The 17,500-nt window shown below is 46.2% G+C and overlaps 3 protein-coding genes across 4 annotated transcripts in view; 2 read left to right on the forward strand and 1 right to left on the reverse strand.

Moving 5' to 3' along the window:
- The first annotated feature begins 1,088 nt into the window (after positions 1-1,088).
- bub1 (BUB1 mitotic checkpoint serine/threonine kinase) lies at positions 1,089-10,053 on the forward strand. 2 transcript variants are annotated; one of them, XM_027279723.1, is made up of 21 exons: positions 1,089-1,147; positions 2,578-2,719; positions 2,804-3,000; positions 3,075-3,115; positions 3,198-3,277; positions 3,359-3,408; positions 3,494-3,821; positions 4,765-5,111; positions 5,184-5,224; positions 5,299-5,418; positions 5,519-5,626; positions 5,717-5,798; positions 5,903-5,981; positions 7,448-7,625; positions 7,706-8,548; positions 8,625-8,725; positions 8,807-8,968; positions 9,043-9,200; positions 9,283-9,460; positions 9,544-9,650; positions 9,752-10,053. In XM_027279723.1, exons 2-21 carry the CDS (start codon positions 2,627-2,629, stop codon positions 9,948-9,950), a joined length of 3,492 nt encoding a protein of 1,163 aa, XP_027135524.1. In that variant the 5' UTR covers positions 1,089-1,147; positions 2,578-2,626; the 3' UTR covers positions 9,951-10,053. The 2 variants fall into 2 exon arrangements, with proteins under 2 accessions (XP_027135524.1, XP_027135525.1); XM_027279724.1 differs by lacking the exon at positions 5,299-5,418.
- Positions 10,054-11,619: 1,566 nt separating this feature from the next.
- LOC104938880 (lactoylglutathione lyase) lies at positions 11,620-16,221 on the forward strand. The gene is made up of 6 exons (XM_010755336.3): positions 11,620-11,762; positions 12,544-12,626; positions 12,709-12,849; positions 12,926-12,993; positions 14,351-14,440; positions 14,914-16,221. The coding sequence occupies exons 1-6, from the start codon at positions 11,691-11,693 to the stop codon at positions 15,006-15,008; spliced, it is 549 nt and encodes a 182-aa protein (XP_010753638.1). The 5' UTR covers positions 11,620-11,690; the 3' UTR covers positions 15,009-16,221.
- Positions 16,222-16,776: 555 nt separating this feature from the next.
- The window catches only part of hey2 (hes-related family bHLH transcription factor with YRPW motif 2), a 6,627-nt gene continuing 5,903 nt past the window's right edge, over positions 16,777-17,500 (reverse strand). The window contains exon 5 of the mRNA XM_027278829.1: positions 16,777-17,500. This exon is cut by the window's right edge and continues 1,232 nt beyond it. The gene's annotated coding sequence lies outside the window, so the exon portion shown is untranslated.

Below are 17,500 nucleotides of genomic sequence, written 5' to 3' on the forward strand. Positions count from 1 at the left end.
GCTGCTTATTTGTTGTGAGTTTTTATCTAAGTTAATTAAATAAATTTAAAAAATAACGAACAAACTAATACACATGTGTATTAGTTTGTAGTTATTTTTTTTACATTCGGTGTTTGGAAATAATAAATAATAACTATGTTCCTTTATGAAAAACCACACACACACACATATATATACAGTATATATATATACTATATAGGTGTGTGGGTGTGTGGTGTGTGTTGTTTTCTAATTCTCTATATGTTATATGTTGTGTGGTATGCGGTATGTATATATTACACCACATATCTACATATATAGATGTGTACACAATATGTGTGGATGTAGATATATAAGATATATATATATATATATTATACTAACACAAAAACATATTGTGTGTTATATATATAATATAGACACATATATCTATATACACATATATTATGTGTATAATACTACATATAATCTATATATTACCACATCTATATATGTGTGTTAAATATATAATTTATCACTTACAATATTAGTATATATATAGTGAATTATACCAACATATATAAACACATATATATGTGTGTGTATATTAATATTAATATATATATATTATATATATATATATATACTATCGACATAAATAATCGATGCTTTTATTTTGTAAACAGTATATATATATATAGCTGTTCCGGTAATGTCGTCACGTAGTGACGTTTAGTGCGTCTCCCGTGTTGCCATTGGCTGAGCGCGAAGTTTGATTGTAACAGCGCAGCAGCGCGGAGCGAGCGGAGAAACAACAACGATGAACGTTCGCGGAAAGTAAGTTTACACGATTTAACGGCGGCAGAGCGACACACGGACAGTCAGTCCACCGAGAGACTCGATAACGGAGTTACTGTAATCAGACTGATCAGACATGGAGTCACGGATTATTTACGGTGAGGCGGAACGGGTTAGCTCCGCGGCTAGCGTTACTTCAGCTCATTTACATATTTATTAACAGTTAAATAAAATATAAAGTTTGATGTTGTTCGTTTCTTTCAGCTCATTTACATATTAATTAACAGTTAAATAAAACTAAATAAAGTTTGATGTCTGTTCGTTTCTTTCAGCGCCTTCGAGAGCAGCCTGAGCTCGTACACAGGAGACGACCCGCTGGAGCCCTGGACAAGTGAGTGTGATGTGAGGTGTGTGTGTGTGTTGTGTGGTGTGTGTGTGTGTGTGTTGTGTGTGTGTGTGTGTGGTGGTGTGTGTGTGTGTGTGAGTGTGTGTGTGTGGTGTGTGTGTGTGAGAGTGTTGTGTGTGTGGTGTGTGTGTGTTGTGTGATGTTGTTTAATGTTTACTGTTGTTTTCTGTAATTTCATACTTTATGGTTTGTTTTTTGCTGTCTATTTTATTTATTGTACGGTGTCCTTGGTGACAGGAAGGTGAAATAAAGTCTATTATTATTATTTATTATTATTATTGTTGTTGTTGTTTTCTGCGAACAAACAGCACAGCTGAACTCTTAAAAAATGAGTCGCTGACTGTTTGTTTGTGTGAGACTGACTGACTTCCATCTGTCTGTCTATCTTTATTTATTTATTTATTTATTTATTTATTTATTTATTTATTTATCTATCCCACGCTGGTAAATCACTGTGCAGCAGGAGCAGCATTACACACAGTGACGATAAACAACATAAGAATAAAAATATAAAGAACAAACTATACATAATAAAATATACTGTACAAAAGTATATACATCAGTGTAGTAATATAATGTAGTGTGTGTGTATATAACAATACAGAAATATTAATATATATTATAATGTTCACACGGCTCTGTCTCATGAATGTGTTTACAGGTGAGTCTGGATCCGGGCTCACCTGTCAGGTGGATGATCAGAACTGAAACGTTTCTGTCAACAGAGACAAAAGTTCATGTTGGAGCCATTCTCTGGTTCATGTGTGCGTTTGTTTACATTGTGTGTATTACCTGCAGGCCACAGCAGGTGGCGCTCTGTACCGCGGGCTGCAGGAAACTGTTAAATAGAAGCCAGCAGGTAATGGCTCGGCAGGTGTGCTGCTGACCGTCGTCGTCGTCTGGTTATTGCGTTGCATGTCTTTTGTTTTGAACTGTTGATGTCGACGTATGAAACGTTCGGCTGAGGTCGTTAAATGTTGTGACTGCACAGAGCTCAGGTGTTTGGCTGCAGAACTCAGAGGCTGAGGCTGGTTTTATTTTTATAAGAACAAGTCACAATAGTTTTATTATATTTTTCAATGTTGGATTAATTCTGAGTTTATTCTCGTTTTCTCAGACTTGGTCTCCGTTCTTTGCTCAGTGTGTTTCAGGCTGTGGTCGAACATTCACAGTTAGAGGAGTTATTTGTGTGATTATGTTGAAATAACAGGATCATTTTCCACATAAAGAAACTTCGACATAAATAATGTGAAGGCAGGAAACATTCAGCGTGTCTTCACTCCAGAGAAAACAAATGAACGTCGTCACCAGAAGCCGCTCGGGGCTTCACACACTTCATCCACCTGATCCCTCAGGTGTGCTTGTTCCACGACGACGCTCCGATCATGATCGATCATCTTCTCTTCCTGTTGCAGGTTTGTGGATTACCTGGAGCAGAAGTTACCTGCAGGCGGAGGCGGCGGCATGTCGCTGGTGTTCGACAGGCTGGTGGAGAGATTTCTGAACGTGGAGCGATACGCAGACGACCTGCGATACGTCAACCACTGCATCCGATGTGTAAGTCTGCCTCGGACGCCGTCCTCTGCAGCAGCAGTCTGTGATTCAAACCTCGCGTGACCGCGTCCTCTCTCTGTCCGCCAGGCGAGTTTTTACTCCGACCCCGTCGCCATGTACGCTCACATCTTCAGCAAAGGTGTCGGCAGCAGGACCGCCGCCCTGTACGTGGCCTGGGCTCAGCAGTTTGAGGAGAGAGGGATGAACGAACAGGCCGACGCCGTGTACCAGAAGGCGCTGGAGAACCAGGCCCAGCCGGCCGACACTGTCCTCGACGAGTACAGGTGAGGACAGACAGCAGAGAGCTGCTCAGGTTTCACCTGTGACAGAAGTTTAATGACTTTCATCGGATCTGCAGACAGTTCCAGTCACGGAGCCGAGGTCAGGCGGCCGCGTCAGGTGAGGCTTTATTCACTTTGTTAATAAAGATTTAAAGTTTCTGTTTTCCGTTAACGTCTTTTATTTTTATTCTCTCATCAAGCCGGAGGTCGAAACCCGTTACAGAACTCCCATTTAACCAACCAGATGTCGACCCACAGAGAGCCTGCAGCTCCGGTCAAGGTGCGGCTCTTTGAGTTCCTCTGAACTCGCTCAAAAACCGAAACTTCTCAGATCACTGACGATCTTTGTCGTCTGTTACAGGCGTCAGCTGACTGTCCGACCAAACCGGCCACCGTCAAAACCATCATAACGTGAGTCACTGTCCATCCACGAGGTTCTACTTCTGAGACAGGAAACAGAGAAATGACCTCTCCTTCTTCTTCTTCTCGTCCTCAGCGTCTCTCGCTCGGAGACGTCCGGGGCGATTCCCTCCGCTCAGAGCTCGGGCGTTCAGACTGTATCCGAGTACATGACGGACAAGCTCGTCTGCGAAGGCTCCGAACTTTGTTTCGAGGAAGTCCGAGCGGAGAAATACTTCCAGAAGCTCCGGGAGAAACAAGAGAGCCAGCACGAAGAACTGGGCGAGACGACGAGGGAACAGTGTGAGGTGAAGATGCTGGGGGAGCAGTACCAGAACATGCTGAGCATCAACTACATCCTGGAGAAAGCAAACCAGGACCTGGAGCCACGGGGAGGGTTCACGAGCCAGGCGTCATCACAGAGGGTACGACACACACACACAATGCACAGAATAATGTGTTTATGTGACGGAGCGATGAGGACGCTCGTACGACACACAGAACATCAGACGACTAACAACAACAACGTGTCTCAGACCGAAGTTAAAATATTTCTGTGACTCATTAATGAACGGCGTCGATAAAACACAAACAGTTTATCAGCCTCCAAATCAAACTAAAGGTGCCGTGTGCAGGATTTAGTGTCATCTAGTGCTGAACTTGAAAACCCTTCGCCTCACCCTCACATTTCACAGCTAGTAGGAGAACCAAACCCTGAAAACACACAGCACCGCCGTCCACCAGCTCACACATGATCCGTCTCTGGTGTCCTAAATGATCTGTGGTGAACACAGACCTGTGTGTGTGTGTGTGTGTGTGTGTGTGTGTGTGTGTGTGTGTGTGTGTGTGTGTGTGTGTGTGTGTTCTGAGTTTATTTCATGTCCGACTGAAAATTACGAAATATGAAATTTAATTTGTGAGCGAGCGCCGGTCTCGATAAAGTCGTTAATCAGAGAAATACAAAGTTAAACGTTTGGTTTAAACCTGGCGGACTCTCAATATTTTACATATTTGGTCGATAGTTTCCTGTAAAAACCTTTAACACAGAGAATCTAACGTATAATAACATGTTTCCTGCGGGTCTTTGAAAGTTTGTGAATCAAGGCCTTGAAAGTTCAGAATAGATAATCAATGGTCATTGAAAGTGCTTGAATTTCTATATTTTTGTTTCTTGACGTGTTTTTAACGTGAAGTTGTTAAAACTTTCAGTGTTCAACCGTCTTAATTTTGGAATTTGGGCCTGGAAAGTCCTTGAATTTGACGTGTCAGCAGGTTCAGGAACCTTGTTGTGGTGTCAGGCGACGTGAATGCGACGCTTCAGATGTTTAAAATAAAAACTGACGTGAGCGTTTGTCGTCTTTGCCGCAGCTCTCTGCAGACACTGAAGCAGCCTCTGCTCTGAGCACTAATCCTACCCAGCATTCCTTTGGGCGTCCTCGGCCCTCCAACCATCTGAGCAGCAGGCGCTCTCTCGGCCTGAGGTTACACGCCGAACCGACCTTCGTCCACGAGACCGCCGAGCCGACGGAGTCCCTTCAACCCTCAGTGCTGCCTGACAGGAGCGTTCATTCACCGCCACCTCTGCAGCCAGAGAGCTTCGAGCAGATGAACGCGTCGCTCCACAGACCGGCCTTCGCCTCCGCCGTGAGCGCTGACGTCCTCCACCAGGACGGTCGAGTTCAGCCAGTCCGCTCGGAGCACGACGCCACACACGAGTGAGTGTCTCCTGACTCGTCTGCAGCGCCTCATCGATGCTTCATGTCGTTCTAACGTGTTTTTTCCTTCAGGGTCACGGATCGCCGCGCGGAGCCCGAGGACCGACTGAACAGTAAGTGAAGCAGCCGCTCGTGAGTTTGAACCCTCTGATCCTGGTCCACGTCTTCACATGTGTCTTTGTCTCAGTGTCACAGGGGGGCACAGGTAACCTGTCTCACATCACTCCTAACACCTCGCTGGGCTTTGTTCAGGCCACGCCGTCCCGGGTGTTACCGTCACCCACCGTCAACACGAGAGAGGCACTGGGTGAGCACGCCGTCCGGGCACCACCACGGGGTTAAAAAAGGAAGTGTCTTAAGTTTCCCGTGACGAATGTCTGACCTTTAATCCGTCTCGTGTCGTCCAGATTTGATCATGGACATGTTCCAGGCGCCGACTCTCCTCGAGGATCCGTTCAACAACACGTCGGTGCTCCACGCTGAGAAGGACGCCGAGCACGGCTACCCGACAAACGGTAACTACTGCATGCTGTGAGCAAGTTAAAGAAGATCTGTTGAAGACATCATGCTTTTATTGTAAAGTGTTTCTTTGTTTTATTTTGAAGGAGGCATCTCCTCGTTCACTAAGCCGCCATCCTCGGCGCCGTTCACGGTCTTCCAGGACGACATGGACAAAGAAAACGGAAGGTAAACCCAAAACCAGCTCGCCTGTTTGAAGTCGTGACCTGCACGCGATGACGTTAATGTCGCTCTTTTCTCCTTTTTTTAAAAATCTTTTTGTCGATGTTCAGCGCCGCCGCTCCGTCGGCGGCGGAGAAGTCTAGACCAATCAGAGCTCTGGCTGAGATCCCGACATCCAACAAACCGAACGTGAGTATGACGAATAGGGATGTGCGATATATCGTCGTTTACGATAAATTCCCATTGATGACGTATGTATGTGTGCGACACACTCGCAGCCCAACACGCACATTGACAAACATGGCGGAAGGCGGAGCAGATACGCCGGGCAGCGAGGAGCTCTTTCCTCACAGAGAGGAGGAGGAGCTCTTTCCTCACAGAGAGGAGGAGGAGCTCTTTCCTCACAGAGAGGAGGAGGAGCTCTTTCCTCACAGAGAGGAGGAGCTCTTTCCTCACAGAGAGGAGGAGGAGCTCTTTCCTCACAGAGAGGAGCTCTTTCCTCACGGCGAGGAGCTCTTTCCTCACAGAGAGGAGCTCTTTCCTGACAAAGAGGAGGAGCTCTTTCCTCACAGAGAGGAGCTCTTTCCTGACAAAGAGGAGGAGCTCTTTCCTCACAGAGAGGAGCTCTTTCCTGACAAAGAGGAGGAGCTCTTTCCTCACAGAGAGGAGCTCTTTCCTGACAAAGAGGAGGAGCTCTTTCCTCACAGAGAGGAGCTCTTTCCTGACAAAGAGGAGGAGCTCTTTCCTCACAGAGAGGAGCTCTTTCCTGACAGAGAGGAAGAGCTCTTTCCTGACGGAGAGGGGGAGCTCTTTCCTGACAGAGAGGAGCTCTTTCCTCACGCTCCACAAGCCGATCAGACATTCAGTCAAACCTCCACAGACAGCCTGAAATGTCTCTGAGACTGTCCAGGTGGATTCACGGACTAAACTCTGATCATCTACCTGTGTCTCACTTTCTTTATTTCATGAACCAGCTTCTAAATCTGAGTCTGACTCGCAATTTACGCTGCAAAATATAATGAGAGGAAGAAGTTTAATTTGATTTGTGTCCGATAATTAGAGAGTGAGAGAGAGAACAATAACAAAGAGCGAGCACCGGCCTTGATAAAGCTATTTAAAGTTATTAATCACAGAAATAAAAAGTTATTTCCTGATTGTTTCACAGCGGTTACATTCAGCAGGTATAGACACGCCCACAGCAACACACCTCAGCTCCCCCTCACCTTTATTATTGTTCTGGTGATAGATTTATAGTCTTTATAGATCAGGCTGAATTGGTGTTTATTTATCGTTACCGTGATAAATACCAGAAATTAATCGGGATACATTTTTTAGTCCACATCGTCCATCCCTAATGATGAAGGTTTTAAAAGGTCGTCCAACGACAAGAACGAAAACTAAAAATATAGATTGAAGTCGCCGTCATGGCGATGAACGAGATCATTCAGAGGTTTTTAATCTGGAACTTCCTCCTGCTGTTTTATCGTTAACGCTTACCTAACGTTCAGGCTGCAGGTTACGGTGAAACGAAAGTGAAGTTTGTTCGAGTCCTCGTTTTTAGAGTCTGTCTCTAACAGACGATGTGAACTCAAATCCTGCAGACAAACATCTCAGTTCTCCGTTTTAAACCTGTCGTCGTGTTTTTTCCCGACCAGGACACTCCTCCGACCCTGATGCCGGATGAGAGCACCATGTGGGGCGCTCGCTACAACTCGCTGAACTCTCTGGCCGCGTGTCCGAACAGCACCACAGACTTCGCCATGTTGGCTCAGTTTGTCTCCACGCCGTCCACGCACAAGACTCCGTCCAACAGCAACTTCTTCCCAAACCAAGGTACAGAACCAGAACCTGGACCAGGATGCTCCCCCGCTCTTCCAACTTCACTTTAATTAAATCTTTTTTTTTGTCTCCAGAGAATCACTGTGACGGCGGCGATGCCGGTGACGAAGCTTTCATGAGACGTCAGCCCAAGAAACTGAGTCCGATCCTGGAGCAGAGCCCGTTGAACGAGGTCAGCGTCAGTCAGCTCGTTCCATCAACTGAGAGACACGGGACCATCGTCGGCGAAGGGCTCGCCACGGCGCCACTCAGCCTGACCTCCTCCTCCATCACCATGGTGCAGCCTCCGCCTCCTACCATGCTCTCCTTCAGAGATCAGACCATCTGCCCCACCGACGGCTCATCCGCTCTCAGGACCGCCGGGCCCGACTGGGAGGTGTACACGAGCCCCGAGCAGCCGTCCAAACCGGCGCCCGCTCTGATCCCGCCTCAGAGCCCGGTCCGACCCTGGAGTGAGCCATTCACCATCATGGAGGATTTGGACAAACCCACCAGCCCAGAGCGAGTCCAGAAACAAGTCTGCGACGTTCCCATGAGCCCCGAGTGCGCTCTGAACCCGGACTGGCTCGCCATAAGAAGCCCCGAGGTCACATTCAAACCGGACCTGGACGCCTTCCTGAGCCCCCGTCAGCTGAAGAGCCGCGACGTCCCGATGAGTCCAGAACCACTGAGGCTGTGCGACGTGCCCATGAGCCCGGTGATGATGAGTCCAGACAGAGCGCCAGGCAACGACGTGTCCATGAGCGCGACACCGGCCCAGACCACCACCGCGGTCCAGCTGATGTCGGATCCCTGGGACGACGGACTGATCTCTGATCTGCTGTCCAGCCTCACCCCGCCTCTCACGTCTCACCCCCGCTGCATCACCTGGCCGTGCAACCTGCCGAACATCAGTCCAAAGATGACCTTGAGCATGGGTACGAAGACGAGCCGAGACTTCTTTATTTGTTTGTTATTGTCTCTGAAGCTCAATGATGAATCTCGCCCCGACAGGAAACGCGTCGCTGCGAGTCGACTGTGTCCTGGGAGAAGGCGCCTTCGCGACGGCCTACCAGGCGACTGACCCCATGACCTCAGAGCGGATGGTGTTGAAGGTGAGACGATGTCTTAAAAAAACCAGACTTCTAATTCACAGTGCAGGTTCTGATCTTTGTCTCTTTGTTACGTCACTGCAGGTCCAGAAGCCGGCCAATCCCTGGGAGTTTTACATCAACATTCAGCTGGACGCTCGGCTGCATCCCGACGTGCGTCACCTTTACAGCAACGTCCGCTCGGCTCACCTCTTCCGCGACGGCAGCGTGCTGCTCACTGAGCTTCACAACTATGGCACTCTGCTGGTACGTACACGCGGCGTTACGTGATGTGACGCGACGTGAACGTGAATTCACACTAGTCTCTGCGACTCTTTCAGAACGCCGTGAACATCTACAAGACGCTGAGCGACAAGGTGATGCCCCAGCCGCTCGTCATGTACTTCACCGTCTGCATCCTGAACATGGTGGAGCGGCTGCACGACATCCACGTCGTCCACGCCGACATCAAACCCGACAACTTCCTGCTCGGAGAGAGGTACCGACCAATCGTTTGTCACCGTTCTGCTCGGGCTGTTTGAGGGAGTTTGCGTCACCTCTGCTGTCGTCGTGTTTTTCAGGTTCTTGGAGAACAAGTGTTTCGAGCCGGAGAACATGGACCACGGCCTCGTCCTCATCGACCTCGGACAGAGTGTCGACATGGAGCTTTTCCCAGAAGGCACGGCGTTCACCGGCAAGTGTTTGACGTCGGGCTTCCAGTGCACCGAGATGCTGAGCGGGAAACCCTGGAACTATCAGGTGAGACGTCACATCATGTGATTTGCAGGCATTGACATCCAGGCACAAGCGACTCACCGCAACACGTGTATTTTGTGTTTTAGACGGATTACTTTGGACTCGCTGGGACCGTCTACTGCATGCTGTTCGGGACGTACATGCAAGTCACCAACGAAGGCGGCGTCTGGAAGACGAACGGCATGTTTCGAAGGTGAGTCGAGAATCAACCAGGTCGCCAACAGCAGTCAGCCCAGCTCGGCGTCTGTCTTTCAGAGACACGTTCACCTGATGAACCTGATGTTTGTTCCGCAGGAATCCTCACAGCGACTTGTGGCAGGACTTCTTCCACACTCTGCTCAACGTACCGGACTGTTCGTCCCTGCCGGACCTCCAGAGCCTCCGCTGTAAACTGACGTCGGTCCTTCAGCAGAACTACAGCAGCAAGCTGCCGTCCCTGAAGAGCCGCCTGGTGGTTCTGCTGCTGGAGAACCGCAGGGCCACTCGGCGATGACGACGAGAACTCGCCTGTTGTTTTTTTTTTTAAAGTTCAGAATGTTTTTTTCAAACCCTCAACAATTTTCTTTGGTGAAGAATAAAATTTGTGCTGAAGTGTCGTCGATTTTCTTCATTTCTTATATTTGTCACGGAGACTACGTCCAGGTTTTAGACAGTCTGCGGGGACGTCACGGAGACGACGTCCAGGTTTTAGAGTCTTTGGACTGCCATACTCATTTTAACCACTAGGTGTCAGTGTTACAAGCGAAGCTCTGTATTGTTCCTTTAATACAGGACTGGTGGTTGTTGGTTATGAACCCAGCTCTGCACGTCTGTGTTGCTTCTCGCTGTTTTTAGACTCGTCCAACCATTTAGGCTCATCTCAGCTTCAGTTCTGGTTTCTGTTCGTGGGTCTTCGATCTGACCCAGGATCAGGGTGTTCGTGTGAATCCTCAGTGTGTCGGTCATGTTCAGACCTGCAGCTTCAAACATTCTTCTCTCTGGGTGGTGCATCGTCTCGCCCTCTGGGTTTAAAACCAGCAGACAAACACTGTGGTGAAATCATTTTCTGCAGTTTATTTTATTTCACTTAATCAGCCATAATTATGATTATTCATGCTGCCGTAACTTTTAACCTTGGTAAACAAACAGTAGATTAACTCTACTGTTTCGCTCGGCTTGTCCTCGCTCCGTTGAAGCTGTTGAAGTCTCGATCTTCACTGGAATTCCACACCCACATTTTTCTCTTTGAGTCCTCTGGGCGTTTCTGTCACAGCACTTCAGTCAACACCTGAAGGCAGCGCCTGCCTGATGCCTTCAGGTGCTGTCAGAAATGTCTAAACTGGGACCTCTCAGGGACGTCACAGAGACTACGTCCAGGTTTTAGACAGTCTGCGGGGACGTCACAGAGACTACGTCCAGGTTTTAGACAGTCTGCGGGGACGTCACAGAGACTACGTCCAGGTTTTAGACAGTCTGCGGGGACGTCACAGAGACTACGTCCAGGTTTTAGACAGTCTGCGGGGACGTCACAGAGACTACGTCCAGGTTTTAGACAGTCTGCGGGGACGTCACAGAGACTACGTCCAGGTTTTAGACAGTCTGCGGGGACGTCACAGAGACTACGTCCAGGTTTTAGACAGTCTGCGGGGACGTCACAGAGACTACGTCCAGGTTTTAGACAGTCTGCGGGGACGTCACAGAGACTACGTCCAGGTTTTAGACAGTCTGCGGGGACGTCACAGAGACTACGTCCAGGTTTTAGACAGTCTGCGGGGACGTCACAGAGACTACGTCCAGGTTTTAGACAGTCTGCGGGGACGTCACAGAGACTACGTCCAGGTTTTAGACAGTCTGCGGGGACGTCACAGAGACTACGTCCAGGTTTTAGACAGTCTGCGGGGACGTCACAGAGACTACGTCCAGGTTTTAGACAGTCTGCGGGGACGTCACAGAGACTACGTCCAGGTTTTAGACAGTCTGCGGGGACGTCACGGAGACTACAGTCTATAGAAACTGAAGTTCGAGTGTTGGCTGCATTCCAATAACCATGTCTCAAACTACGACATGTTGAGTCCTTGAATTTGAGGTAATCAGGCCTTGAAAGTCCTTGAAAAGAAGACCAGAATGTTTCTGGACACTGTACATAAAGACAGCATTACACAGGAGGAGCTCACTGTTCCAAGCAGCACTTGAACTCAGCACAGAGGAGGCGTGCAGGAGCCTGGAGGTTCCTCCAGACAGTCTGATCCGAGTCATGGAGAGCCGAGGAGGACTGACGGACGAGGAGGTGTCTGCTGCCTGTAAAGAAGGAGACGCCATCACGATGGTGAGTTTTGATCCTGACTTCATGTTTAATGTTTCACTGACCTGAGATCAGCCTGATGATGATGTAATGCAGTCTAACCTGTTGGGCCGAGAGGTTGAACTTTCACACATGATGTTTGTATGATACGCTTAATATCTCTTAAGTCTTAAGTCTTTGAAGGCTGTTTCAAGGATTTCCAGGCTGATTTTTCTTGCTTCCACCTCAGCAGCTCGTGTGACATTTGGAAAACAACTCGTCTTTCCAGAAACAGAAACAGAGAACTGGTTTCTCTCTGAGTAATCCTCAGAACAAAGTCTGACCTTTTCAAGTGAAACCAGTTCACACCGAGGCCTGAAGCTGATCCAGATTCAAGTTTATAATGAGATCATGCAAGGCTGCCTTGAACACACATAAATGGACATGGATCATTGAAAGTGCTTGAATTCATAGATGATTCTCCTTGTAAAAGTTCTCATCATGTCACAGTGATCAATCTTCTTGTCTCGTCTTGTGGTAGGTTCTTAAACTTTCAGCTGACAGTCAGATATTTCCATCAAGAGTTGGTGGAGACCAAAGACGGAGCTAAAAGACAGAACACATGACGTCGTCTCGTGTCCTCGTGATGAATGACTTGAAAACAGAAACATGACTAATGTTTGTGTCTTTTAGCTCCATGTTTAGTCTCCACCAACTCCTGAGGGAAATATCTGAATCTTCAGCTGCTGAATGTTGTTCTGCATGTGCTGCAAAACCAAAACTGTGAGCTAAAAGAGGCTGAAATGCTGTGTGCTGATTGGTTCAGGACTACATGATGCAGCAGACGATGCTGAGGGTCAAAGATCCGGCGAGGTCTCTGGACTTCTACACTCGGATCCTGGGCATGACGTGAGTCTGAACCTGAACCTGAACGTCGAACGTTTGTCGGTGTCCGAGCGTTAACCTTCGACCTCCGCTGTGTTTTTCCCAGCTTGCTCCAGAAAATCGACTTCCCCTCGATGCGCTTCACCCTCTACTTCCTGGGTTACGAGGAAAAGTCGGAAATCCCGGGCGACATCAAAGAGAGGACGGCGTGGACCTTCTCTCGCCGAGCCACCATCGAGCTCACGCAGTACGTCCAAGAAACGCACAGCGAGGACCTCGTTAACGTTCTGATGATGTTTGATGAGTGTTTGTGTGTTTGGCAGTAACTGGGGCTCAGAGTCCGATGAACGTCTGTCGTACCACAACGGGAACAACGAGCCGCGAGGATTCGGTGAGAATCAGACGGTTCTCTCTGTCCAACAGAGTGTGTGTTTGTGTTTGTGTGTGTGTTTGTGTGTGTTTGTTTGTGTTTGTTCAGTTCAGTTCAGAGTTTTATTGTCCCTCCAGGGGAAATTTGATTTGCAGTGGCAATGCAACATACATAACAAGAAATAAATAGACAAACAGTGACATAAAACAATGAAGCAAAGTAAAGCAACCAAAACTTGATTTAAACAATCCTAAACGAAGTTAGAATATGAGTAACAGAAGGCAAAAAGTCTATAAAAGATAAAAAAATAAACAGACAAATACCACAAAAACAGTGCAATTTAAGAATTGTGCAAATTAATTGCATTGATTGCACGAGGAACAAAGGAGAATTTCTACCTGTTTGTTCGTGCCCTAGGTAGCATGTATCTCCGTCCAGACGGCAGAGAAATAAATTCCTGCAACAATGGGTGATCAGGGCGAGACAGGATGGACCGAGCCTTCTGAAGGACTCGTCTGTCAAAGATCTCTGAGAGACAGAGCTGCTGCTGCCAATTATCTTGTTGGCATCTCTCACAATTTTGAACAGGCAATTTTTGTTTTTGTGTGTGTTTGTTTGTGTGTGTTTGTTTGTGTTTGTTTGTTTGTGTGTGTTTGTTTGTGTTTGTTTGTTTGTTTGTGTTTGTTTGTGTGTGTGTTTGTGTGTGTTTGTTTGTTTGTGTGTGTGTTTGTTTGTGTTTGTTTGTTTGTGTGTGTGTGTTTGTTTGTGTGTGTTTGTGTGTGTTTGTTTGTGTGTGTGTGTGTGTTTGTGTGTGTTTGTTTGTGTTTGTTTGTGTGTGTGTGTGTGTGTTTGTTTGTGTGTTTGTTTGTGTTTGTTTGTTTGTGTGTGTTTTTGTGTGTGTTTGTTTGTGTGTGTGTGTTTGTTCGTGTGTTTGTTTGTGTTTGTTTGTTTGTTTGTGTGTGTTTGTGTGTTTGTGTTTGTTTGTTTGTGTGTGTTTGTGTTTGTTTGTGTTTGTTTGTTTGTTTGTGTGTGTTTGTGTGTGTTTGTGTTTGTTTGTTTGTGTGTGTGTGTGTTTGTGTGTGTTTATTTGTGTTTGTTTGTGTGTGTTTGTGTTTGTTTGTGTTTGTTTGTGTGTGTTTGTGTTTGTTTGTGTGTGTGTGTTTGTGTGTTTGTGTTTGTTTGTTTGTTTGTTTGTATGTGTTTGTGTGTGTGTGTTTGTTTGTGTTTGTTTGTTTGTGTGTGTGTTTGTTTGTGTTTGTGTGTGTTTGTTTGTTTGTGTGTGTTTGTGTGTGTTTGTTTGTGTGTGTTTGTTTGTGTTTGTTTGTTTGTGTGTGTGTGTTTGTTTGTGTTTGTGTTGTAACCGGTCGTCTCGCCGCAGGTCACATTGGCATCGCCGTTCCTGATGTTTACGCCGCCTGCAAATTATTCGAAGAGCAAAAAGTGACGTTTGTCAAGAAACCAGACTCAGGTGAGGCGGAAAACAGTTCCATGTCACTTTGTCTGTTTGTGTCTGTATTTAAACACAAGTTTACAGTTTAAAGAATCAGCTCATAATTATGTAATTTATATAAATATTTTTTAAAATGTTCAGTCATTTCCTAAAAATGGAGGAATTGTTGTTTGTTGGGGATTTTCAGCGGTGTTTGAATCCATATTGAAATTAAAAGGAAGCTTCACGTGTCACTGATTAACTGTTTGTTGATAAGAAGAAGAAATATAAAATATTATCTACGTTATACTTCAAATCAAAACATGTCGAGTCTGAAGAGACGTGGTCACGTTTGTTTTGTCTGAACCTTATTACAAAAAGCATCAAACATTCCCAACTTGTCTCCACGTGTTGTTTGAGTTTGGACCAGGAGGTGGCGCTCAGGTTCAAGCGTCCGTCAGCAGGTCGTGGGTTCATTGTGACGATCTAACCTCCGTGTTTGTCTCTCGCAGGTAAGATGAAGGACCTGGCCTTCGTTCAGGATCCTGACGGATACTGGATCGAGATTTTAAGTCCCAACAACATGGTGTCCTTAATGTCGCCGTGAAGCAGAGACGCTGCAGATGAACAGAATAATAATAATGATACAGAAATAAAGTTTATTATGATGCTGGATGAATGTTTACATGACAAACCTCCCACATAAACAATTCAATCAGCTCCTGCTCGACTTCTTCTTCTTCTTCTGTCGTTTAAATTACATTTTTTGAGTTTCACATTAGAGAAGTTTGATGGAAACGACAAAAAATTTATTAATATTGTATTTTTACAGTAAATTACTGTCTAATAATTACAGTAAATTCACAGTAATTAGTTTACAGTAATGTACTGTGTTTCTACAGTATTACTGTAAAATACAGTATTTCAATGTTAAATTGTAAATTTACAACGATAGAAAAACACAGTACTGTCGTGTGTTTTCACAGTAAGCACAGAATTACGGTTAATCTTAATTTTTTTTAAATAAAACATAAAACACATGTGTAAAATGTCCCCATGTGATGTCAGGTGATAAATCTGTTAGTTAGTTTTCACCTTTTGTGTGATGATATATTTTTATTTCACACAAATAAAAATATTGATTACAGTGTGTTAATCAGTGTAAAGACGCGTCGAGCATGAAGTGTTCTTTGTGTTTTTGTGGTTTACTGTTGTTGTTTGGCCTTTGACCTCGTCTTTGTCCTCACACGGTGTCCGTCCTCTGCATTGTCTGCCTGTCTCTGTGTGTCTCTACGTAAAGCGCTGACCCGGCTCATGTCACCCTTTTTTCCCGCTGCTCACTTCAAAGCGGCGTCCCAGCGTGAGAACCGTGTCGGCTGACCGGTGGCGGATTTACGGCCCGCGGAGCTCGTTCCCAGGCCTGTCAGCCTCTAATCCTCCATTCAGCTGGAAGTGACGCCGGCTTCTTCTCTGGGAGGATTTAACGGGCGCTGCCGTGATTTCAGAGTGTAAATCAACTGAAGATGAAGGCAGAGGAGTGTGTGTGTGTGTGTGTGTGGTTCAGAGATATTATCTCCATGATATTTTAGTCATTAGTGATCCTGATAGTTCTTAATATCTTTATTTGGTACTCCTTGTTGTCGGGTCAAACTGAAGTTTGTTTTCACCTTTTGGCTGAAAACAAACGCCGTCAGCAGTGAGTTGTTGTTCGCAGTGAGCTAACAGCTCCGAACCCGACGTTAGTCGGGATGGGAACTGATCTGATTTTTATGATTCCGATTCCTTTATCGATTCTGCTTAACGATTCGATTCTTTATCGATTCTGCTTAACGATTCGATTCTTTATCGATTCTCATTTGGTAAAAAAAGGAGAACGAACAGTTTGATCAGCATCAGCTTTGTTGAGTTAGAAGTATCACGACCTTACAAAACCAACAGCGAGGTCAAAAGAGCCCACAGCCTGGATAATAGTAACGATGTGTAACTACCTTCCGTAGTAACCACAGAGCTGGTCATAGCCTGGCTGCTGCTGCTGCTAGGTTGAGATTCATCTCCAGTCCGAAGCGTGTCAAAAACACGACATTCATTTCAAAATGTTACATGTTGTGTGCACAAATGTTTCTGCATGTTCGTCGTGTTCCCTCCTGACGCTGTTACCTCCACTTTGCAATGATTGCAAGTCGCCCTGTTGACGTCTGTTTTGGTGAAATGGAGCCAAACTTTGGAGCGTTTGAACGAGTGGGTGACATTGTTACTACTGATTGCACTGCACGTGAGAAACTTGTGTAAGTTACGTGGCGTAATTAGTCGTGCCTGCTGGAATCGAGCGTGCGTAACTTCTTGTGGAAGTTACGTGACGTAATTCGTGCTTTCTGGAATCGATAAGAGAATCGTTAACAGCTACAAACCCGACGTTAGCAGTGAGCTAACAGCTCAGACCTACTCTTCCCACAGTTTTAGTCGCACGAACAAAAGCTAGAGTCACGTGACCGAGGAAAATCTGTCTGAAGAATAATTTCAAACTGCTCTCACGGCCACAGATTTCCCTCGACAGACATAATTTTAACATCGGGTCGTCGGACAATTTGTGCTGCTCGCTCACACGTTACTGTTGGAGCGGTCAGATTTATAGTTTTAGCTCAAATAGCACAGAAGCGTCAGGATCGCCCACCAACCGCCCCATTTATTCCCATATTAAATGAGAGCAGAAACAGATGAGCCAGCTCTTTAACTCACTCCAGAGAACATGTTTCTAACTTTAACCACACAAATTCAATATGTCGACGTTCAGGACGATCTGAGGATGCTTAAAATCATCTCCGTTCATCGATGCGACCTACGGTTTGGAAATTGCGGTTGCTCGTTCGAAGTGTGCTTCAACTTTCACAGTTTTGACTGACTGACTGCTGTTTGTCGCTCTGCTCTGATTGGTCGGCCAGTTGCCGGGCGGGAAACCCCTCGCTAAAGTAGCTAACTGCTAATTAGCTGTCTGCCCCTTTGTTTTTAATTCTTTCATGCTAAGCTAATCACTATTAATCACTAATCGCTTATAAAGTGTCGAACTGTCTCTTTAAGCAGCTCAAACTTTACGACCTTAAA

Source organism: Larimichthys crocea, chromosome VI (genome assembly GCF_000972845.2).
Source record: "Larimichthys crocea isolate SSNF chromosome VI, L_crocea_2.0, whole genome shotgun sequence".
NCBI lineage: Eukaryota > Metazoa > Chordata > Actinopteri > Sciaenidae > Larimichthys > Larimichthys crocea.